Consider the following 24,782-nt stretch of genomic DNA (forward strand, 5'->3'; position numbering starts at 1 on the left):
ACAACCAACAACCCATTATGCCTCTTGGGGTCCTAGCATTTATATACCCACTGAAAAGTCCCCAGAATTCCAAATGTCATACAATCAGAGAAACTGCAGCTGGCCAAATCACGCCTCTGCCAGAGCACAAGGCAAATCATAGTTGATGCGGACGATCTGAAACAGCCCCGTATCCCACTCCTGGGGTTAAAACGAAAACAGGACCTTAGAATATTTTTTTTAAAGAAACCAAAAATTTAAAATTGTTACTACACCTGGCCTCAATATATTCCTTTTCCTTTCTTTTCTTTTCTTTTTTTTGTGTGTGTGGTTTTTCGAGACAGGATTTCTCTGTGTAGCCCTGGCTGTCCTGGAACTCACTCTGTAGACCAGGCTGGCCTCGAACTCAGAAATCTGCCTGCCTCTGCCTCCCAAGTGCTGGGATTAAAGGCGTGCGCCACCACTGCCTGGCCTCAATGTATTTCTTATACCTTAAGTCTCACCTCTCATATCTTTCCCCCTAGCTATTTATTTTTAGAAGCTAGATCATTTGTCCCAGATGAGTTCCTGCTTTGAGGGAGTGGGAGTTGGGGAGGCAGGGAACACAGGTCGGCCAGAGGTTGAGGTAGAATCCTTGATAGCGTGCTAATCTTTTGAGGCAGGGTCTTCTGATGAACTCAGGGCCAGGTAATTAGGTTAGTCTAGCTGGACAGCTTGCCTGAGGGATCCCAGCCTCTGACTTTGGAGTGCTGAAGTTACATAAGGTGATGTCACACCCCCTTAGCATGTTTGTGGGTGCTGGGGATCCAAATGCTAGTCTTCACCCTTTATCCGCTGAACTGTACCTCAGTTTACCTCAGCCTTCTCCCTCCCTTTCTTCTGTGGAGACAGTCTCATGTTGCCCAGAATAGCCGTGAACTCCTGATCCCCCTGTCTCCAAGGGTTGGGATTGCACACACCCATTAAGATGACAGACTACCCTTGTTTTCTTTTTATTTTAAACAATTATACTTCACCATTTCTCCCATTGTTTTATTTATGGATTTCCTCAGTCAGCTCCTATCTGCAACAGCATGGCCTACATATTGTGACCTTGTTTCAAAAGCAAAAATTCTAGGTAAATGGCACTATATAGATGTGCTTCTGTGTTTTTGCTTGTTTGTTTTTTGGTTTCTCTAGACAGGGTTTCTCTCTGTAGCCCTGAAGCTCACTCTATAGACCAGGCTGTCCTCAAACTTAGAGACTCACCTGCCTCTGCCTCCCAATGGCTCCGATTAAAGGTGTGCACCACCACCAGCCGACTACTTCTGTACTTTGCCTCTTTAATTTGTTCAGTTGTTTTGTAGCATGATTGTGCCACGAGCTTATTAATTTCTCCCATAACAGCCATTAACAAATCAAACTCCGATATCCAAGGGTTACAACTGGCAAGCCTTAACTTTCATAGTCCAACACATTCATTCCTCTTCACACTTTACATCTACTTTCTATTACCAGGAAGCCAAGGACTGCATAGTTGGAGGCTAAATTAACAGCTGAGACTCCAGCAATCAGCGCTCTGCAGACTAGGTTTAACACACGCACGCACACGCACACACAGAGAGCTAGAGACAGAGACAGAGACAGAGACAGAGACAGAGAGAGAGAGAGAGAGAGAGAGAGAGAGAGAGAGAGAGAGAGAGAGAGGAGGGAGAGAGAAAGAGAGAGTGCGCCTCTGTAGACTAGGTCTCACACACACCTACCTCACATTCACACAAAGTAAACCTGTTTAAAAAAAAAAAAAATCAATTCGTCGCCTCCTGTTTTCAAATGTCCCTTTCCGGACGCCGTCCTCTCCCAGTGCTCTGAGCGCTGATTGGGAGACCCGGACTTCCGGGATGTCTAGGAAGTGGCTTTTCTCTGGGTAGGAGGCGGGGTTCTCCAGGCACACTGCAGAGTGTGCGTATGTAGTTGGGAATCCAGCTGACAGGCTGAGTGGACCCGGGAGGGACCAGTGACTGTAGGTCTCCAAGGAGAGTCACCCGAGGCTGCGGCCGTCTGTCGGGAGGGGGTCATTCACCTGTCGAGTGCCGCAGAGGAGCGAGGGCCCCTCGGGGTTCTGGAACCCAGAGCCCAGGCAAGCCGGATAGTAGCCTGCGGTAACACCTTGGGCTGTCGCCGGTCTTTTCAGAACAGGGGCCATCCTGATACTCTCACACGGTGGCTCAGGTGACCGCTCCCATGGCTTTCCCCCATCGACTGGACGCCCCTGAGCTTCCCGACTTCTCTATGCTCAAGAGGCTGGCTCGGGACCAGCTCATCTATCTGCTAGAACAGGTCAGTACCTGCCACGGCTGGCACCTTTACTGCATCAACAGTGTGGCCCTCAATGTGACTTCTTCCTTGCTGAGTCCCTTGGTATTTTTCTTTGAGTTTCTGAGGCAGGTCCAAAATGGGGGCAGTCAACAGGAAAACAACAACAACAACAAAAACAAAACAGAGTAGTAACAGCCTGGTCAGGAAATAAATGGAAATTGCCATCCTCCATGCAAATGAAAAAGACACATTTGTGTCTGGAGTTGGAAATACATTTGAAATACCTTTGTCACTAGTTACATTCCAGGAGGTGCCATATGAAATAATGACCCCTAAGGGTGTCAAGTGGTAAGAGAATTCTAGACTTCCTGAAAGGTTCAGAATAAATAACAGCAGCTGGGGTGATCTGGAGTTTGAAGCATAAGCATGCTTTCTCTGGAGTAGGAACAGTGTGCTCCGTTTAGGCAGTCAGGCTGCTAGATGGGAGGTCTAGCAGGGAAGGAGTGAAGTGTGAGCAGAGGGAAGAGCTATCAGAAGTCACATTGTAGGGTGGAAACACAGCTCAGTGGCTGAACACTTGTATCTGCAGGGTCCTAGGTTTCATCCATTTCACCCCATGGAAAAGAAAGGGCTGGTCAAACACACCTTCAATCCCAGTACATTCATTCCTTCACAAGCAGAGGCAGGCAGATTTGTGAGTTTGAGGCCAGCCTGATCTACAGAATGAGTGCCAGGACAGACACGGCTACACAGAGAAAAAAATTGTCTCAAAAAATAAAAAACCAAACCAAACAGCCAAACAAACAGATTACACAGCAGGCTGAAGACCCACACCCATCTGTAGTGTGAAACAATACTTGATGTTTGCCATAGTGGTTTTAAAGTAGAGTAAATGGACCACAGGGTAGTTAGGAGAATACTGATTAAAGTAATAAAAGCCTATGGCAGTAGAAGTGAGAGAAATGGTGGGGCTTGGTTGCTGGCTTTTTTTTTTTTTTTTTTTTTTTTTGGTTTTTCGAGACAGGGTTTCTCTGTGTAGCCCTGGCTGTCCTGGAACTCATTCTGTAGACCAGGCTGGCCTCGAACTCAGAAATCCACCTGCCTCTGCCTCCTAAGTGCTGGGATTAAAGCTGTGCACCACCACTGCCCGGCACTGGTTTTGTTTCTTTGGGTCTTACTATGTAGTCCAGGGTATCCTCTGGCAGTACCTCTGCTTCGGCCTATCCAAGTGCTAGCATTACAGGAGTTTGCCAGTACGCCTGACTTGTGATAGATTTATAAGTTACAGTGAAAGAACATTCAGAGACATTGATTAGTTGGAAATGTTGAGGAAGGAGCAAAGTTTACTTGGCCTTTTAACCTGTGTTATTAGGAAAATGGTGTTGTCACTGTCATTGTAATGGTTTGCTTATTGTTCATGGGAGCTTCTCAGGTATAGGAATAGTGTGTGTTCTGTCCAGCATCAAGTACTTAGCTTAGAGTCCGGCTCATAGCACGTGCTTAATGAAAATGTGTCATATCAACATTGAATGAACAGCATCTGCAATGTTAACACTGCTGCTACCCTTCCAGTATGAAAACTGTCTCCTGTGAGATGACTTGGTAGGTAAAGACGCTTGCTGTGCGTGCAAGCCTGTTAACCTGGGTTCCATTCCTGGAATCCACATAAAGGTGGAAGGAGACAATATGCTCCAGTGTTTAACCTCTGCACCACATATACCACGGCACACACGTTCACGTACACACATCATGCACACACATAACCACATTTCCTGTTTGTCTTAATCTGTTTTGTTTACACTGCTCCTAGCCTGAAGCATGTTCCCATTGCCCATGCCTTCCTGTTTGCTCTGTTCCATTACCCTTTCAAATGAGCCCCTACCTTCCGTTTCTCATCTCTTCAATTTATCAATAGTTGTCCATTCCATCTAAAATTCCTGGCTGATTCGTGCTGTAGTATACAAAAGCTTTCTGTTCTCCTTCTTCCTTAAAGGATCAAGTCCAAATTCCCTACCTATTGCTCTGTTCTAGTCAAGTGTTTCAAACCTATTTCCTACCGTTTCTTTTACATCAATATTATTAATTCTTGGTACTGCAGACACGCTGTGTGCAGTAATTCCGTGTTGTAGGGCCTGTCCTGTACACTGTGGATGGCTTAGCAGCACTCAAACCTCTGTGCATTAGATTCCAGTATCTCCCTACACCCTGTTCCAGATAACCCAAAATGTGTCCTGGCATTGCCAAATGTCCCCAGCTGAGAACTACTGCCATCATGTACCAAATGTGTCAGGCCACCTGAATTGCTTGCTCAGCCTTCCCCCTCTACACTTACTCTTGCTGGATTGTCCCGTAAACATCAGTAACAACTCTCAACCCTATGTCAAGGCCTTCCAACCCTATGACTTAGCCCTTCCTATCAACAATGTAACCTCCTCCTCTTGTACAAATGAGAGCAGCATCCCGAGTGTTGGTGCTGGCATCCCATGGTGGTATCATGAGGTGGGTGCTGGGGAAGGGGATAGGGTGAGTACCATCTGGGGTTTCTTTTTCTTTTTTCAAGGATAGTGGCTGAAAGCAGGCCTCATGGCTGCAACACACACACCCTATCACTGAGTCACACACACGTCCAGCCTTGCCCTGATTTTCAAAGTTCTACATTAAGTCTGTCATGTTTGTAACTAAAAGAAAAATGTCACTGGAAGAGATATTTAGCATTAGTTGAAGGGGTTGCAGGATGCAAGGTGGGCTTTTGTTGAGTTTGTCTTTATTAGGAAATGAGAAACTGTTATGAGGCAGAGTCTAAGAGACCGTGGCCAAACTCACAATTGACAGACAAGGAGCCAAGCTGAGAAAGTAGACTATATTTTACATACAAAGAAGTGGTGGTGGACACAGACAGTAAATAAGATGCTTAGCTAGATGTCTGATGCCTTCTTAACTCAATACCAAGTTTTTGTTAAATGAGTGACTGCATATCTTCCCAGCTGAAGGAAGCTTGTGTGACCTTTGAGTGATCAATGATACTTTCTCTCCTTCAGCTTCCTGGAAAAAAGGATTTATTCATTGAGGCAGATCTCATGAGCCCTTTGGATCGAATTGCTAACGTCTCTATCCTGAAGGTACCTGCCCTTTTCTCAGGGCAACTCCTGCCCTTTTTCCTCTTTGAACAGTTTTTCTTTTGACAAGCATAACTAATTCCTGAAGACTGGCACCCACGACAGGGTGAGACAGTCAACTCGCCTGGGTGGGCATGCAGGGGATGGTTGTGATGTTTGTCTTGTGTTTTACTTTTGGTTTTTCCATTGATAGAAAGGCAGAAAATTTTAGTGGGATGGGAACAGGTTGACTTCTGGGATTAACCCTTTAAGTGCCCCTGCCTTTGTGTCATGCCTGGGCTTCTCCAACTCTTGTGTTCATTGTTGTGTTTGATTCTCTCTGAAGCAACATGAAGTGGACAAGCTATACAAGGTGGAGAGCAAGCCTGCCGTCAGTGTCAATGAGCAGTAAGTGTCTGGGAGAGTCTGTGTGGCCTCCAGGCTGGAGGAGGTCCCGAGGGGTGTGTTTGTTTGCCTTGTTTTGTCTGTGCCTGTGATGTGGCCTAGTTCCCTGAGTGCTCACAGTATCATGCGCAGATGGTTATGCAGTACCACACTTAGATTGTTAGCCTGCCTTTCCACAGCCTCTTCTACTCTGCCTTCTCCCCTCTCTACTCCATGTTGTTATCTACAATTCAAATCATTCCTTGTCCAAAAATGGTTACTTTACTACCAACCACCTCCAGGGGTAGTAGCTGGAAGGCTGCTTAGTGGACAAAGCACTTGCTGTGCAAGTCCAGTGAACAGGGTTCAATCTTTGGAGCCCATGAAAAGGTAGAAGGAGAGAATCTTCCCTGCACAGAGTTGTCCTCTGACGTCTACATGTGTGTCTGCACTCACACATACACAATACTAGTGAAGAGATAAATAAATAAGTAAGTAAGTAAGTAAATAAATAAATAAATCTAACCTCTAGGATTAATGAGATGTCTTAGCAGGTAAAGATATTCCCCAGCATGGCTAACAGACAACCTGAATTTTGTGAAGAAAAGAACTTACTGCCACAAGTTGTCCTCTGACTACACAAGCTGTGGCGCATATGTTCACACACACAAATAAATAAATATTAGAAGGAAAACCTTCCAAGACTTCACATTATTTATTGGCTGTAGTCCAGCTGAGCATCCCAGGTTCTGAGGCCTGGTGCTACTCTATAGCCTTGTTTGTCGTCATGTAGCCTTTCAGGCCTCTGTGGACATGTGCATCCACACGTCTAGAACGTGCCTTTGCCCTTTGCGACACTCCACTCGCTCTGCCTAAAGTTCTCCCCTGTCTTTCACTCCTATAAAGAGCACCAGGTTTTCAGTCCAGCCCTAGTCATCATGAAGCTGTCTTCCAGACCAGGTTGATTTTCCTCTCTAGATCTCCGGAGCAGTTTGTATTGTCCTGTCCACATGCCATGCACTCACAATCTGCTGTGCAAGAGATCAAACCAGGACTTCGAGCAAGCACTCTACCGTTACACTGTAGCTCTAGTGCTTTGATTTCTTTTACACATTCCCCAGACTTGAGTAGTGTTTACCTTTCTTTAGCAGAAAAACTTCTAGATATGTGGAAATTACATACAAGCACTCGAGTTCTTATTATTTTTAGTACTTGATTGATTATATATACATATGTATAATTTATAAATCATAAACTTAGAAGTATATACTATTTATAAATACATATAACTTATATATAAAATTTTGGCCCATTAGATCATCAAATATTTAAGAATAAGAACTCCTGGATCTGCTATAGAGCTAATAAAGGCACTTATATCATCACATTGTACCTGTTGTATTGAGAAATGTCTTCTGTGAATGGCACATGGTAGCTCAGATCTACAGGCCTGGTCAGGAAGGGCAGATGATTAAAGACTTGTTTGTTTTAATTTCTTCTTAGGTCCTATCATCATCTTCATGATTTTTACTAACTTTTCCTTTCTCATCCACAGATTGTGCTTCTTGGTCAGACCTCGAATCAGGAATATGCGCTACATTGCCAGTGAGTAAGCCAGGGTACTGTGTGGGGCTAAGCCACAAAAAGGTGGGCAAGTTAGAAGAGCCTTGACCATAAGGACCCCTTGATGAGAAGAAACCCCATGGGCCTCTTTCTACATTTTGTGGTGTACATTTGTAATCTCTGTACTTTGGAGGTCAAGGAATCCAAGTTTGAGGTTATCTTGTGCTACGTAGCAAGATATTAGTGGGGGAAGATGGGAGGCATCAGGAAGGCATCTTTGTTTCTTGTCTAAGAAATGGCTCATGACCTGCTGATTTGCTCTCTCTCTCTTTTTCTCTCTAGATCTTGTTAATGCTGACAAACTGGCTGGCCGAATTAGAAAATATAAGATCATCTTAAGTCCTCAGAAGGTGAGATGTGATCCTAGAAGGAGGGACATGTGAGGTTGAGCCAGGAGGAGGACTTGCTGTAATACACTGTTTTGGGAGACATGGACAAATATCTGCTCACTCCAGATAGAGAACTGACAACAGACTCAAGTATGGATACACCAAAATCCAGCTTGGTGAACTAAGGGGTTTTATTGAGGTTATTTATAAGCATATGGTAGGGCTTACTTACAGGAGCAGAAATGACTCAAAGACAGCTAGCTACATTACCAAAGCTTACCCCTAGCATGGGAGACAGTCACAAAACATAGAATCCTGGAGGGTACTACAGTCTGTAGGCAGCTCAAGGAGAGTGTCCTTTTCAGGTGGCTCAGTTGATCTCAGCTTCTTCCATGAGCTCTGCTTGGCTGGGTCTGACTCAGGAGTCTTCATTGCTTACGAACTATTGGGAAGGGAGAGGCTGGGGTGTCTGATCAATTTCAGGAACTTCTTACTGGAGGATGGAGTTTCGCTCTCGGAGGCTGTGTAACAGGATGGGATGAATGGCCAATGGCATGCTGTCTTATCAATATGTGTCTATGATTACTAAATAAAGGGTCTGTCATCAAACTGCCCCTAAAGAAAGCAAAGCATTGTGGAATTTGTGAATTGTGGAATAGTGACTTCCATGTAGATTTCTTTGTTCTCTCTCTCTCTCTCTTTCTCTCTCTCTCTCTCTCTCTCTCTCTGTTTGTGTGTGTGCATGTGTCTCTGTCTCTCTCCTCCCCCATCTCTTTCTCTTACTCTCTCTCTCTTTATGGGGTTTGGGTGGGAATTGTCTGGTGTGCCAGTGATCTAGTCATGTCTTAGGTATCCTGGGCCATCATTCCACCACTGAACTATACCCCCAGTCTTAAATAGTTTTAATAGTTTTATATTTTTGAAATGGCTCCTGTTGTGTGTCCCTGCCCGCACATATTCCTGTATCATGGCACTGCTTTTTCCTGTTCCTGTCCCTGTGAGTGTTCCTTCTCAGTCTTTTCTCCCTGCTTCTGTATTCTGTACCGCTTTCATTTTGTTTTTCCTGGACTTCTGTCCTTAATGTAATACACTCAGACACACACACACACACACACACACACACACACCCCTGTATTAATGTAATACAGACACACACACTCTCCTGTCCTTAATGTAATTCACATACAGACACACACACCATTTTCTTTGAAACAGTCTATGTAACTCAAGCTATCCATGAGCTTTATTTGTAGCTGATGATCTTGGGCTCCTGATCCTTCTGCCTCTTCCAAGTGCTGAGATTACAGGTGTGAATTACTATCCCTGACTCCTTGTTTTTTTGCTTGAATAAAGCTTTTCATATTTGAGATAGGATCTTACTGTATAGCCCAGGCTTGCCTTGAATTTGCAATTCCTGCTCCTGACTCCAGAATGCCAGGACTGTAGGCTTATCTTATCATGTCCACCTCAAAACACTTAAATACAATACACACACACACACACACATACACACACGCACAATCATTGACTCGGCATGATCTCAGCATCTCATGGATGTGTCCTAAACAGGACTCCCTGTCTCACTCCTGTCCTCTTCCCAGCACAGCTCCTCCCTCAAAGACTGCTAAATGCCTACTCCTTTATAACATTTCCCAGTCTCTAAGGGAGAGGAAAGAGCCTAATATGTAAGTAAAACTGGAAATGAAATGTGGGGCCAGTTGGTTCTGGAGGTCCACTGTAGACTGATGAGTTTGGCTGTCCTGATTCATGGATTCTGTGACTAATATCCTCACCATTGGCTGCCTCAGGTTATTTCTCTTACTACCATGAGACTATAGACTGACTGAGACTATAAAGCGTAAAGGCTTACTTTAGTCCATGTTCTGCAGGTTCAGGATTGAAAGGGCATGTCTCCTGATGGCTGTCTAGCCTGCAGTGTCCTGCGGTGAGAGACAGAGAACATGTGGGTGTGCCCTGATCCCCGCCTTCTTTTGTAAAGCCACCAGTATTTAATCATGGAGCCTCCACGCTGATGACCTTACTCAATCCTAGTGAATTCTAAAGACTTTCCTCTGGATACCATAATTAGATTAACTTTCCACTCCTAATATCTCACAGTGGAGTTTAATTCAATAGTGAGCTCTTGGAAGATTTCTCAAGCCTTATACAAACTTTGACCCTAACTGTAGGAGAACTCCAGAAACACAGTAAGAATAGGGCCAAGAGTATAGCTTGTGTGAGGTGTTTTTTTTTTTTTTTTTTTTTTTAAGATTTTACTTATTTATTTTATGTATATGAGTACACTGTAGCTGTCTTTAGACACACCAGAAGAGGGCATCAGATCCCATTACAGATGGTTGTGAGCTACCATGTGGTTGCTGGGAATTGAACTCAGGACCTTTGGAAGAGCAGCCAGTGCTCTTAACCACTGAGCCATCTCCAGCCCCCCCCAGGTGTTTTTTAAAAAATATTTATTTACTGTGTGTCACACTCACGAACAAGGGGAGAGCAAATGCCATGGTGCTCAGGTTGAGGCCAGAGGCCAACTTTTGGGAGTCATCTCTCTCCTTCCATCATGTTGAGCCTAGGGATCAAACTCAGGTTGTCAGACTTGGCAACAAATGCATTAACCTGCTGAGCCATCTCACTGACCCTGTTTGGTTTTGAGAAGAATGTCATTTATAGTGTAGGGTGGGTTAGAACTTACTATTCAGTACAAACTGATTTGAACTCCCAATTTTCCTACCTCAGCCTCCTGAGTGCTGGGACTACAGATGTGTGCAGCACTTCCCACTGAGGCCTGGGTTTGATCTCCACTGTGCTGGTCAACTTTTCATCATTGTGACAGATAAACCTGTGAAAAAGTTTAAAGGAAGAAAGATTTGCTTTGGCTCTGGGTTTTTGGAGGTTTCAGTCCATGGTTAGCTAGCTCTATAGGGTTTTGTTGTTGTTTGTTGTTTTGACATACTCTCTACACATCCCTGGCTGGCCTGGAACTCACTGTCTAGAACAAATTTGCCTTGGACTCACAGAGATCCACCTGCATCTGTCAAGTTTCTGGAGTGCTGGGTTACAGGAGTGCCCCTCCATCTCCACTCCTTTAACATTGTTTACTTCATGGCAGCCAGGAGCAGAGACAGGAAGTGATTAGGTTCCATGATCCACTTTAAGAACATCTGCCTCTCAGATTCCCACAGAAACAGGTAGCCCCAGACTCCTCAGCATGGCCTGTCGTGAGACTCTGGGGAGTCTCTTGGCTGGCATACACCTTTAGCACTTGGGAGGCAGAGGTTGATGGATCTCTGAGTTCCAGGCCAGCATGATGTACAAGTCTAGATCCAGGATAGCCAGGGGTACACAAAGAAACCCTGTCTCAAAAAAAAAAACAAAAAAAACAAAACAAAATATCCCTAGCCACCCACTTCCTCTAACTAGTCCCCCCTTCCTTCTGCAATTTCACCACCTTGTCAGTATATTTAGATTTTGAATCCACAGGGGAATCAAGCCCTTGATTAGACAGATCTAGTTAGGTCAGAACATGACCTAGCCATCTCTGGAAACCCCCTTACAGATTCGCCAGGCAAAGTTCTTTACCAGTCTTTAGATGTCTCAGTCCAACAACCAAGATGACTATCACGTTCCGCATCAGAAAAACAAAACAACAAAAACAAAACCAGGAAGAGCAGAGTAAAGTTGTTACTAATCAGCTTTTCCTAATCAGCTAATTGACTTTTCTCTTTCAGTTTTATGCATGTGAGATGGTGCTTGAGGAAGAGGGAGTCTATGGAGGTGAGAGGAACCGAATGTGAGTGAAGGGCGAGAGAACATGTGAAGAAATAGCTCGCGTTTTCCATTTCCAGCTCCTTCTCTGGGTCTCACTCCTGTCGGTCTAGTGAGAGGCCCCTGGGAAGGAGATCGGGAATAGGACTCGTGGGAGGCTGGGGCTAGCATAAGGAATGTGCAGCTGCTGCCTCTCAGATTCCCACAGACAGGTGGCCTCAGCCTCCTCAGCATGGCCTGCCATTTATCCCAAGCGATCCTCCTCCTTCTCCCTTCAGCCTCACGGTGTGCTGCTCCTTTCCTTTGCTAGTTACCTCCTAGTCAGCTGAGCTCTGGCTCTGCAGTTGCTTTTCCTCTGGCTTAGGTCATGCTCTGCCCTGAGCCTTTTCCCCACCGACACATCACTCAGGCTCTAACTTAACTGTTCTTTCCTTAGGGAGGTGTTTCCTTCTGTAGCTCAGGTGTTATGGTGGCTGGGATCTGGGCAGTAAGTCCGAGATTTCCTTGGCCTCTTAGCAAAGGATTGAAAACAAGGGCTGTCTGGGACTGGAGAGATGGCTCAGCAGTTTATAGCACTGACTTCTCTTCCAGAGGTCCTGAGTTCAATTCCCAGCAACTACATGGTGGATCATAACCATCTGTAATTGGATCTGATGCCCTCTTCTGGTGTATCAGAAGACAGCTCAGTCAGTGTACTCATATAAATAAAATAAATAAATCTTAAAAAAATGGCTGACATAAATCTGCAAAAGAAGCAAGATAACTTCACCCAGAGTTAGGTGATAGTACAGATGATAAAAGGGACAGGTCAAGCTTTTCAGCCGGCTACATGAGTGACAGTACTCAAGGTTCCCAGACAGGGTTTTTATACAGTCCTGGCTGTCCCAGAACTATGTATACCATGACCTCAAATTCACAGAGATCCTCCTGCCTCTGCCTTTGGAATGGTGGGATTAAAGATGTGTATCACCCTGCATAGTTTGTGGTCTCTTTTTATGGGGTCTAAAGGAAGGAAGGGCTAGTTACTGAAAGCCATAGTTTGGGTTATTCTCCATTTTGATTGCTATATTAGGTCATATATTCATTCTTTCCATTGCTCATATCTTCCCACAGTTTTTCTAATTTTAATCATATACATGCCCAACTATGCATAGATATAAGATGGTAAAGAGGACACTCCCTAAGAGGTCAGTCGAAGATGCAGTTCAGGCCAGATCAGCGTTTCTATTCTTTGTACCTGATATATTGGGAATACACTTGAATGAAAACTGCCTAAATTTGATTGTTCCTAGGGATGGAGAAATCTATAATATTGTTTAGAGATGGTAGTAGGTGTAGTCCACTACAGGTGGAAGAACGGGAGAGTCTTGAAGTTGCTACATATATTGTTTGGAGAGGAGTGTGTATGCATAGTGCATGCAAGCCAAGGAACTGGGCTGCCCAGGTTCATTATTACAAGGGTTGGGGACCTGTGCATAAGCAAAACCAAAGAGTCTCAGGCTAAACCATTTCCTATGCTTCCCTGCTTTACAGAAAGGCCTTGAGGTAATAATCTGCCTCATTTTCCTGTCTTATTGGTCTATGGCATCAGGGGCTTGGCTTTTTTTTTTTATTTATTTGAAATACTGGCTATTGTATAAAGGACCTTGTACATGCTAGGCAAGTGCTTGACTACTGAGCTCTATTATGGCTCTTTCTTTTCTTTTTATTTACTTACTTCTCTTTGGAGACAAGCGTCTCTCGATATATCACTGGCTGTTCTTGAGCTCCCAGACTCCTGCCTGCCTCCGCCTCCCTAGTGCTGAGGTTAAGAGTGTGCATGGCCATGCCTGATCTGTTTTACTTTCTCATACTGAGCCAAAGTCTCATGAGTTCTCTAGGCTACCTTTGGACTCACTCTCTAACCTAAACAAGCCGGGCAGTCATTCCTTTGCCCATAGTTGTGTTGATCCCTGTACTATTTGTGCTCATAGTTCCCTTGTTTGTTTCGTGATGAGAATTGAGCTCGGGGGCTCATTCAAGCAGAGCACGTGTTCTCTGCCGCAAGCCCAGAGCGTTCTCTGCACTCTTTTGTAAAGTACGACTGTAATAAGTGTTGTGTCATAATTTGCTGCCTCTGTTTGCACTAGATCTTACGTTCCAGAAGACTGGGGGAGCTAGCCCATTTTGTTCATCATTGTCTCCCTTGTGTGGATCTCAGTATTATCTGCTGAATCATGAATGCAGATGAGGATTTTCTCAGCACTTGCCAACCCTAATATAAACCACTACTTGCCACATTGCATTGTCCTTCTATGGCTGTATTAGACACTCCTTAAAGATACACTGTTTCTTACTTTGAATCTCCAATGCTAAATATAATAATTGGCTTAGAACCACACTCAGATATTCTGTTGGATGGCTATGGCAGACCTTCATTTAGAATGGAACCAAGTACCTTCTATCTGAAGGCTGATGTTCTCTGTCCCTGCAGATGTGAGCTGTGATGAATGGGCCTTTTCTCTGCTGCCTCTTGATGTGGATCTGCTGAGCATGGAACTGCCAGAATTTTTCAGGGATTACTTCCTGGTAATGCAGGGTCCTTGAGTCTTAGTATCAGGAGATAAATATTGGGTCCAGTGGACTAGAAATATTGACACTTTTTTCCAGCTCATATTAATTTTTCATGAGTGACTGATTTTACAGATGAAGGCTACAGGTTGTTTTGTATCATACTACTGTCAGGGCTCTCAGCTGTTGCTATGGTCAAACACCCAAGAAAACCTCTTTGTTGTTGTTGTTGAGTTTTCTTTCTTTTTTTTTTTTTTTTTTGAGACAGAGTTTCTCTGTGTAGCCTTGGCTGTTCTAGAACTCTAGACCAGGCTGATCTCAAACTCAGAGATTCACCTGCCTCTGCCTTTCAAGTGCTGCAATTAAGGGTGTGTGCCACCATGCCTTTTTAAGGGAAGAAAGATTTGACTAATGATTTTGGAGGTTCCAATTCATATTTTCTGATAGGGCACAGCAGAACAGCTCATGATGGCCAGGGAGGGAGGGAGGGGAGAGAGGGAGAAGCAGTATGGAGAGAGAGAGGGAGAAGGAGAAGGAGAAGGAAAGGGAGAAGGAAAGGGAGAGGGAAGAGAATATGCCTGGCAGGCTTTTTCCTTCTGTTTCCCTTATTCTGCCTGGGGACTTACTTGGTCATAGAGTGTTTATTTGCCTGCAGAGCAGATCTTCCCCTGCAGGTAATCCTCTGGAAACAGCCTCACAGATATACCCAGAGGGTAGCTTTACTACTCTCCTAGGGACTTTCCATTCCTTTCAGGGTGGTTATCAGGATCAAACATCACAGGGGCCTGTAAAATGAACTTCTCCAGCATTCCCTAGATACTGCCATCCCACTCCAGGGCATCTAGGGCTGCATTCTCCACTGCATCGGATGAGTTAGCATGGGTCTTTGTGCCCCCTGTGATTGCTGCAGGAAGGTGATCAGCGTTGGATCAACACTGTGGCTCAGGCCTTGCACCTTCTCAGTACTCTCTATGGGCCCTTTCCTAACTGCTATGGCATTGGCAGATGTGCAAAGGTAAGAGTATGAGCAGAACTCTTGCTTAAAGCCGGTTTCCCTTTTTCTTTACCCAGCAAAGATTATCCCCAGGCATCTCTGACATAAGCAATATTCTTTCCTTTGCTTTTATACCCCAGGATGTTTCCCTAGAGAGGTGAATCTGTGTGGCTAACAGATAAGCAAGAGCTTCTAGGTCACAATCCTAAATCTCTTTTATCTTTGGGGCAGGGAACATTTTCCTCACTAGTATGGGAGGATAGAAGCAAATGGGAGAATAGGCTTGAATTCCTGACAGTTAACTCCCTTCTCGGGATAAGACCGGGTATGCCATAGAAGAGGTGGGGTTCTGTAAGTTGGGCCTTCAAGAGGACCTGGACACAAAACATTGTCTCGGGCTCCGGTAGATGTCATATGACCTATGGAGGAAACTAGAGGAGGAAGAGGACAGTGAAACCAAAGGTCGGAGACCGGAGATTGGACACATCTTTCTCCTGGACAGAGGTAAACATTGCCCAGCACTCTCTTATCTTTGGGTCCTAGAAGGCAGACATATGGAAAATGCTGGCAAAGCTGGTGTCCTACAGTTAGGGTTAGGGCTGGGAATTTTAGTGTGAACATGGGCACACATGGGGCATTCTTGAGCTGATATTGAACAAACCGAATAGAAAGCTGGATCTAGGGAACCTTTATGTTTGGAATCTTGGTTTTAGACATGGACTTTGTGACAGCACTTTGCTCCCAAGTGGTTTACGAGGGCTTGGTAGATGACACCTTCCGAATCAAGTGTGGTAAGTGCCATGATCCTCTGCATTTTGGCAAAGTGGAAATGATGCATCCTCTGGTGGCTCCTATGGTAGAGCAGGAGTGTGGGGAGACTGGTGCACTGGGAGACCTTTAGCAGAGTTAAGGAATGAGTGGGAGAAGGCCTCTGTGGAGCTGCTAATAGCTGTCCCCTCTGCCTTCAAAGGGAGTGTCGACTTTGGCCCAGAAGTTACATCCTCTGACAAGAGCCTGAAGGTGCTACTCAACGCTGAGGACAAGGTGAGGGTGTAGGTGTGTTGGGTTTTACTCAGGACCACTGCTACACAAGGCTGGGGTCCAGCCCTGGGCAGGAGGCCAAATCCCTGGGAGGTTTTCTCCATCAGTTAGGATCAGACCCAAGCTAGGAATGATGGCTCCCACCTGTAGTTTGATCTTTTTGAAGATGGAAGCAGATGAATCAAGAGCTTAAGACCATGCTCAGCTAAATAAAACTATCTCACAATCCAAAAATAAATATATGAAAAGAGTCGATCTAGAGCCTAGTGGATGGCCCTGACGTATGCTTCTGATATCAGCTCTGTTCTGGTCGTATTTTGGCTTGTGCATCACTTCCTGTGCTGTTATTGTACTTCTGAAGCAGGCAGGAGCCTGGTACAGATCTGTCATAGTAAGTGACTTCTGTCTTGTTCTCTCACAGGTGTTTAATGAGATCCGCAATGAACACTTCTCCAATGTCTTTGGCTTCTTGAGCCAGAAGGCCCGGAACTTGCAGGCCCAATATGACGTAAGGCCTGTTCCTCTGTTGGCTTTCTTCAGTGTTCCCTTTCTAATCCTATGACAGGCATCCTGTGTCTGCTCACGGATGGGGAGCAGCTGAGGGAGAGTGGAGGTCTCTCAGGGGGTGCTGACCTGTAGGGACATTTCCACAGCGCCGGAGAGGCATGGACATAAAGCAGATGAAGAACTTCGTGTCTCAGGAGCTCAAGGGACTGAAACAGGAGCACCGCCTTCTGAGTCTCCGTAGGTGCTAGCCTGGGGACAAGGGGAAGTGACTGTGCCCTCTCCAGGGGAGTGTTACTGAAGGCCATTACTTTCTTCCAAGAGGAGATTCTTGTTTTCTTGATGTAATCTCATTTGATTTAAAATAAAAGAGTGCTTGTAGATTTTCCTTTATGGGGATTTTCTTCTGGCAATCAAAGACTTTCCTTGTGGAACTAGGAAGGTGATTATTTTCTTTTTTTCCTTTCTGCAGATATTGGGGCTTGTGAATCAATCATGAAGAAGAAAACCAAGCAGGACTTCCAGGAGCTAATCAAGACTGAGCATGGTAACTGCCAGAGCTTCCCAAAACTCTTCCTCTTGCTCCTACCCCGCTGGTCCCCAGCCCCTGGAAAAGATGCTTTCTAGCTCTCTCCAGTTGATATGGCTGGCTCTGTGGAGTACTGGGGGTCCCTTAGCTCCACCCAAGGATAGAGAAAGAGATTTGGAGACAGACACATCTCAGCTAAGCTAATCTCCAGGAATGACTGTTTTCTGATCTCTTGCAGCACTGCTGGAGGGCTTCAACATCCGAGAGAGCACTAGCTACATTGAAGAGCACATAGACCGGCAGGTGTGCACTGGGAGGCTGCGGTGAGGGTTAGGGGTGGGGCTGTCTGAGCAGAAAGAAGAGAAGATGTGCATCCTGAAATGTCAGTCCTCCCTGACCCTTCCTTCCGGTGCAGGTGTCGCCCATAGAAAGCCTACGCCTCATGTGCCTTTTGTCCATCACAGAGAATGGTGAGCCCAAAAGATCAAGCCAAGAATGCCAGATGAGAAATATGTATGCCTCAGGGATACAGAGTGGATTTCTGAAAGCCCAGCAAGTGGGGCTTTTGTTTTGTTTTCTTTGTTTTTTTTTTTGTTTGTTTGTTTTGTTTTTTCTTGTTTTTCTGTTTTGGCACTTACTGAATTCTTTTTCTTTTAAAATGAAGTTTTCTTGTTTGGGGTGGGTCATTAGCAGGTTGTGGGGGACGTATTGTTTGGCCATAAACAGGACCATCTCCAGTCCACTCCATGGTGCCTATCATACGTAAGGTGCAGTGGCAGTTCTCTCCTCCCTCAGTTTGACCTGTCCTCAGTGAGGCTTCCTGATAGAAAGCATGTAGGGCCAAGGAGTCTTTCTCATAAACACTCCACAAAGCCCCGGCTCTGCACACCTTCATGGCAGCGTGGTTTACTGTTGACCCCTTTAGTGGTAAGTGAATCATGCTGCTCTCTATCTGGAGACACAGTCTGCTGCTTCTAGCTCCCCTTCCTTGTAGTTGGAAGCCCAGCTTCTTATCTCTGTGGAGTAGAACATTTGAAACTTTTGGTTCTCAGCAGCTGTAAATGAGTTGTAATAACTGATGCTTAGCCGGAATGCACAGGAAGTCTATCTCCCTCCCTTCACAGCTTTCAGAGTCTCTCCAGCACTGGTGATTACTCTTGTTCAGCGTGCCTTCCTTCGCCTCTGTGGTTCAGAGCTCTTAGAATAGGATGCCTGGCCTTTATCTTTTAGTAAGCAAATTAGATTAGCAGTCCATTCTGCATCAGCTGCATCCTGTTTGAAGGTAGCACAGTTCTTCTGGTTGTATATTGTTTGATTGGTTAGGCTGTTCTCTTCTGGGATCCATGGTTGCTTGTTTTTTTCTCACATACCTGCCTTGTTTCCCTTACTCTTAGGTTTGATCCCCAAGGATTATCGGTCCCTGAAAACACAGTATCTGCAGGTAAAGATGGGAAGTTACAATCCTTTTTTCATTTAAAAATTACATTTACTGGGGCTGGAGTATTGGCTCAGCAGTTAAGATTGCCTGTTACTCTGGAACAGAGGACCTGGGCTCAGTTCACAGCACTCACATGGTAGTTCACAACCATTTGTAACTCCAGTTTCAGGAAATTCAACACCTTCTTTTGACCTCTGTGGGCACAAGGCACACACATGTACATACACATCCAGGCAAACCACTTATATACACGACATCTAAAGAACAATTTCAAAACTGTGCTTATTGAGTGTGTGTGTGTGTGTGTGTGCGCGCGCGCATACTTGTGAAGGTCAGAGAAAAACATTCAAGAGATGGTTTTCTCCTTCACCACATGGGTCCCTGGGGACAAAACTCAGGTCATCAGGTTTGGCAGCAAGCACTTTCACTTGCTGAGCCATCTAGCCAACCCCATCCTTCTGTTTTTTTTTTTTTTTAAAGATTTATTTATTTATATGAGTATACTGTAGCTGCCTTCACACACACCAGAAGAGGGCATCAGATCCCATCACAGATGGTTGTGAGCCACCATGTGGCTGCTGGGAATTGAATCAGGACCTCTGGAAGAGCAGTCAGTGCTCCTAACCAGTGAGCCATCTCTCCAGCCCCAACCATCCTTCTGTTCTTAAGTAGTTTCTGTTACTTTCTATAACTCTTTGATACTGCCACTCACGCAAGCTCTTTGAGTAGACACTGTAGAGTACATATGGATTCCTCCCCTCCCCTGTGAGTCCCTAACAGTGCTGGTTGAGTGGTGGACACTGACTAAATGACTGGCTTTAAATTCCTTCAGAGCTATGGCCCCGAGCACCTGCTAACCTTCTCCAACCTGCGGAGAGCTGGGCTCCTAACCGAGCAGGCTCCAGGGGACACCCTCACAGCAGTAGAGAGTAAAGTGAGCAAGCTGGTGACTGACAAGGCTGCAGGTGAGCCTCCATCTCTTCAGCCTGGGAGCTGTTCCTTTTCTTACAGCAGGCAGAGCCCTCTGAGGCAGAGAGGACTGGGAGGGCTGATTTCATTGCCTTGGTTTCTTCTGCTAGTCAAGCAGTTTCCATAAACCACAAACTCTGCATGTGCTGACCTTTGACCCGAGTTCTCACTTAACCCTCCAGAAGCAGGTGTTCTTTCCCTTGTGTTTCTTCTAAGGAAGATGCAGCTTAGAGAAATGAAGTGGCTGTTCACAGTTCTTCAGGTCATCAGGCTGGTTTTATTCTGAACCTGATGCCTCCCCTAGAAATGAAGGTCACCTTGTAGACTGCAGTGAGTGGGCGTTGATAACTGTAGTGGACAAACAGTGTCTGAGGAGAGGTCTGGTGATTGCCTTGGTCAGGTCCAGGGCACTGTAGGGATGATTTCAGTGGCAGGGGAGATGGGGCAGGGCATCGGTGTGTCGTTCTCTCCTGCCCTCAATGGTATTGGGGATCTGTGGGCCATAGATAGAACCTAGCACAGATTTCTTCCCCAGGAAAAATCACTGATGCCTTCAGTTCTCTGGCCAAGAGGAGCAATTTTCGTGCCATCAGCAAAAAGCTCAATCTGGTATGTAGAACAAACAAGGCTGGATGGGAAACATTTTGGGTTTTCGTTTGTTTGTTTCCTTTTGGTTTTCTTTTTTGTTTTTTTAGACAGGGTCTCTGTGTATCTCTCGATATCCTGAAACTCACTCTGTAGATCAGGCTGGCCTCAAATTCAGAGATCTACCTGCCTCTGCCTCCCAAGTGCTGGGATTAAAGGAGTGAACCACCACAGCCCGACTGTTTCTTTATAGTGTACTTGAATCCATATTACTCTGTATGCCATTGCATTTCTTTTCTTTTTGGTGAGTATAGTGTGTGTGCATGCATGTGCATGTGTACAGTGTGTGCGTGTGTACAGTGTATGTGTGCAATGTGTGTGTTTGCAGTGTGTGTGTACAGTGTGTACATGTGTACAGTGTGTGTGTGTGTACAGTGTGTGTACTGTGCCTGTGTGTGCAGTGTGTGTGTACAGTGTGAGAGTGTGTACAATGTGCATGCATGTGTGTGCAGGCATTCATGTGTGTGAGTGGGTAGCACACATGCAGAAGTCAGAGGAAACCTCCGGTGTCAGTCCTCACCTTCCACCTTATTTGAGATGAAGTTTTAAGTTGTGTTTCCTCTGTATAGGCCAGTCTGGCTTGTCCACTAGCTTCTAGGGGGTTCTCCTGTGTCTGTCTCCTAATTCCCCACAGGACACTGGGGTCAAATGTACTTGTGCTGTGGGTCTAGCTGGGGAAGTGAACTCAGACCTCATGCTTGGGTAGCAAGTGATTTTTACCCACTGAACCATCTCCCCATTCTCTGTTCTTCCATGTAAAAATATTTTTATTTTGTGTACTAAGTGCTTTCTTGCATTTATGTGTGTTCCACATGTCGGCCTAGTGCATGTGGAGGCTGAAAGTAAGTCTTAGATTTTCTGGAACTGCAGTTGTGGGTTGCTCTGTAGGTGCTGGGAATTGAACCCATGTCATCTGCAAGAGCCCCATGTCATTGTTTTTTTTTTTTTTTTTTTAGACTTATTTTATTTATTTCATGTATGTGAGTACACTGTCCCTCTCTTCAGGCACACCAGAAGAGGGCATCAGGTCCCATTATAGATGGTTGTGAGTCACCATGTGGTTACTAGGAATTGAACTCAGGACTTCTGGAAGAGCAGTCAGTGCTCTTAACCACTGAGCCATCTCTACAGCCCCATGTCATTGCAATTTTATGGTAATTTTACAGCATGAGCTTAATTTAATAATGAGACAAAGCATAAAGAACCACTGTTTAATAGACATGTAACAGCACCCATCAATGCTAGAGAACACTGAGAAGTATGGGTTCCCTGCTCCCTGGGAAGGGGCTAGAGGGAAGAACTGGGAAAGAGCCCATCCCTTCAGAGCCTTTACAGGGAGCAGAGGAAGCCCTAGAGAGTAAGGGCAGGTATTTAATACAGCAGTTGTCTTGGTGTGGACCCTTTTGTCACCACCTTTGCTGGTTTTCACTAAAGTGTGAACTGCTGCCCGTGGTGTGCTGCTGTTGTCAGACCTCTGATGAGCTGTCACCTGCCTAATGTAGTACCTTTGCTCTCTAGATCCCACGTGTAGATGGGGAGTATGACCTGAAAGTGCCCCGAGACATGGCTTACGTCTTCAGTGGTGCCTATGTTCCTCTGAGCTGCCGAATCATTGAGCAGGTGAAAAAGATTCACTTTTGCCTCAATTGCTATTGCACTCTGTGCTTCTTCTTGGTCCTTGGCCCCTCTCAACTTTCACTTTCCAAGTCACTAGCTAGGACCTTGAGTCTCACTGTTACTCCTTTCCTTTCCTAAACTCACTATCAGAAGACCTGAAGCCAGCGTTTGTACGTTCCTAGGTGCTGGAGCGGCGGAGTTGGCAGGGCCTTGATGAAGTGGTACGGCTGCTAAACTGCAGTGAGTTTGCATTCACAGGTATGGGGCACTGTTAGTGCATGGTCAGGGAGGGCGGGCGGCCCATGACCGCGGGCTAGTGTGTGAGTAAGGATGGAGTCCACTCTCCTCACAGACATGGCTAAGGAAGACAAGGCTTCCAGCGAGTCACTGCGGCTCATCTTGGTGGTGTTCTTGGGGGGCTGCACATTCTCAGAGATATCAGCGCTGCGCTTCCTGGGTAGAGAGAAAGGTGAGAACAGAAAGGTGAGCGCAGGGTTGCGTGGGTTCTGGAGACCACATGTCCTGCCCAGGAAGCTTTCCTCCTGGCTCTGGACCACTTGTACAGCCTTGCTGGGAACTGCTATAGCAGAAGGTAGGGGAGCACAGTCTGCCAGGCTTGACGCATAGTAGTGCCCTAGAGACTGCAACTGATAGTTTTATTTTTCTATTTTTCTCTTCAGTTGTTGGGGACAGGCAGGTCCAGATGTGTCTATGCCTGTAAACCTGCATTCTGATCCTGGGGCACTGGGGTACTATGGAAGTAGTGGGCTTGGCCTGTTGGGACCTGAGGTCTGTTTAGTCACTTCTGCTACTTCTCTTGACTCTTAGGGTACAGATTTATTTTTCTGACAACTGCTGTTACAAACAGTGCTCGCCTCATGGAAGCCATGAGTGAGGTGAAATCCTGATGTTTTCCTGACTGTGGATACTGACAAGAGGCTGGTGTTTGGCATCTACCTTCTAAGACCCCCGCTCCCAGCTAGACTTACTACTCAGAGCTGGGGACTTTGGAACTAATTCTGGGGAGAGAATTCATGTCCCGTCCCCAGGATACCCCTCTTGCTTATGAATTGTATATAGTTCATGCTGCTAAGGTATGAGGGGAGAGGTATTCTTTGCTAAATCCTGTTTGACAATTATTGTAAATAAACCTCTGTTCTCAAATGCAACATCTTTGTAGTCCTAGACAAACAATCTCTTTTTTTACACTGTGAGACTTTCCTGGGTGGGGGGGGGGGGGCTTCATGTGCTTCACGGCCTGGACTTTCATTGATTACTCTGGGCTGCTGAGGTTTGGTCTGTTGGTACATATTGTAATGTTAAGTTTTGTACTGGAAGGAATGAGTTAAAATACGAGCCTCATATTTACCAGCCTTTGTTGTACAAACCTTGTTCCTTAATTTAAAACTGTTGGTTAAATAAAAATGGTACAGCCAATTCCTGGAGGGATTAGAGATTGGTGGGTTTTGAGTTACCTGGTTGGGAGCTGCAACAAAGGAGAGAGAAAGGAGACAGAGGGGGGAGGTAGCCACTGTGAGAGAAGATGGACCCTGAGCACAAGGCCAGGAGACACCAAGTATGTGGGGTACACCACTGGGGAAATAGCCAGGCCAGCATTTAGAAAAGTAGATTAGGGGTTACCACCAGTAACTGTCATAGCCAAATAAAATAACCATAGTCTGAGTCTCATTCTTTTGTAAACTAGACAGGGATATGTTCAAAATAGTTCAACTATATTGGGCCTGCTCCGTTTTTTCCAGTGTGAGTCACTAGCCTGGTTCCTCACATGTAAAGGAGGAGGAAGCAGCAGTGCTCCACAGACACCTCTCCATTCCTAAAGCTCTGTGCTCATTACACTTTCCAGAAGACAACGTTGTTACTGCTCTAACTTAAAGAGATACTTTTAAAAAAAAGATTTATTTATTTATTTATTTAATGTATATGAGTGCACTATAGCTGTCTTCAGACAGCTAGAAGAGGGCATCAGATCCCATTACAGATGGTTGTGAGCCGTGAGATGTGGTTGTTGGGAGTTGGACTCAGGACCTTTGGAAGAAGAGTCAGTGCTCCTGAGCCATCTCTCCAGCTCCTTAAAGAGACAGTTTTATTTGTTCCTTTTTTTGAGACATGTTCACTGGCTAGCCTAGACTTATGTAAGCCAGGCTGGACTCGAACTTATGGTGATCCTCCTGCCTCTCACGTGTTTTAATTACAGGTTTCTATTAGTGTGTCTAGTACATAAAATGTTTTGCTCTTTGTTTTCTGAAAGTAAGAAACACATCTTTCTGATGCCAGACTTGATTATAATCCCAGCACTTGGGAGGCTCAGGCAGGAAGATGACTCACAAGTTGAAGACCAGCTTGGGCTATGTAGTGAGTTTCATACCATCCTGGTATACAGAATGAGACCTTGTCTCAGAAAATGAAAACAAGGCAGGGCATGATAGTGCTTGGTTGCACTCCCCTTTAGCCTTAACAGTCAACAAACAAACAAACATCACCCACAATAAAACAGTTCTGAGCTGGGACACCAGTGGTGGCTTATGCTTTTAATCTCAGCATTCACAAGGCAGAAGTAGACGGATGTCTGAGTTCAAGGCCAACCTGGTCTACAGAGGGAGCAAGGCTACACAGAGAAACCCTGTCTCAAAAAAAAAAAAAACAACAACAAAAAAACCCCCCAAAACATATAAAACCAACAATATAGTTCTAGAGGCAAAATAAAGTCTGTTTGTTTTTTTCTATTTGTTTAACCCAGGGTCTATCTAAACCTGGCTGGCCTAAATCTGTTTCCCAGACTGGTCTCTCACACAGAGATCTCCCTTGAGTGCTGAGATCTAAGGTGTGGGCCACTAGGCCTAGTCCTGCCTTCTTTACTTTTTTTTTTGTTTTGTTTTGTTTTGTTTTTTTTCGAGACAGGGTTTCTCTGTGTAGCCCTGGCTGTCCTGGAACTCACTCTGTAGACCAGGCTGGCCTCGAATTCAGAAATCCACCTGCTTCTGCCTCCCAA

At 45.3% G+C, this 24,782-nt stretch overlaps 1 protein-coding gene across 1 annotated transcript; it reads left to right on the plus strand.

Moving 5' to 3' along the window:
* Positions 1 to 1,890: 1,890 nt before the first annotated feature.
* Positions 1,891 to 22,941, plus strand: Vps33b (VPS33B late endosome and lysosome associated). The gene is made up of 23 exons (XM_028754870.1): positions 1,891 to 2,295; positions 5,313 to 5,393; positions 5,716 to 5,777; positions 7,309 to 7,358; positions 7,659 to 7,726; positions 11,449 to 11,494; positions 13,959 to 14,053; positions 14,946 to 15,050; positions 15,437 to 15,533; positions 15,743 to 15,820; positions 16,000 to 16,073; positions 16,492 to 16,578; positions 16,724 to 16,814; positions 17,047 to 17,121; positions 17,342 to 17,406; positions 17,519 to 17,573; positions 18,498 to 18,544; positions 19,374 to 19,506; positions 20,046 to 20,119; positions 21,674 to 21,775; positions 21,955 to 22,030; positions 22,125 to 22,241; positions 22,601 to 22,941. The coding sequence occupies exons 1-23, from the start codon at positions 2,200 to 2,202 to the stop codon at positions 22,678 to 22,680; spliced, it is 1,854 nt and encodes a 617-aa protein (XP_028610703.1). The 5' UTR covers positions 1,891 to 2,199; the 3' UTR covers positions 22,681 to 22,941.
* The last annotated feature ends 1,841 nt before the right edge of the window (positions 22,942 to 24,782 follow it).

This window comes from Grammomys surdaster, unplaced genomic scaffold, assembly GCF_004785775.1.
Source record: "Grammomys surdaster isolate TR1022 unplaced genomic scaffold, NIH_TR_1.0 126036, whole genome shotgun sequence".
Taxonomy (NCBI): Eukaryota; Metazoa; Chordata; class Mammalia; order Rodentia; family Muridae; genus Grammomys; species Grammomys surdaster.

Coding starts and splice junctions, on each gene's coding strand:
- Vps33b (XM_028754870.1), top strand. CDS start 2,200: ATGGCTTTCCCCCATCGACTGGACGCCCCTGAGCTTCCCGACTTCTCT. Junction 2,296..5,312: donor TCATCTATCTGCTAGAACAG/GTCAGTACCTGC, acceptor TCTCTCCTTCAG/CTTCCTGGAAAAAAGGATTT. Junction 19,507..20,045: donor GGTGACTGACAAGGCTGCAG/GTGAGCCTCCAT, acceptor TTTCTTCCCCAG/GAAAAATCACTGATGCCTTC.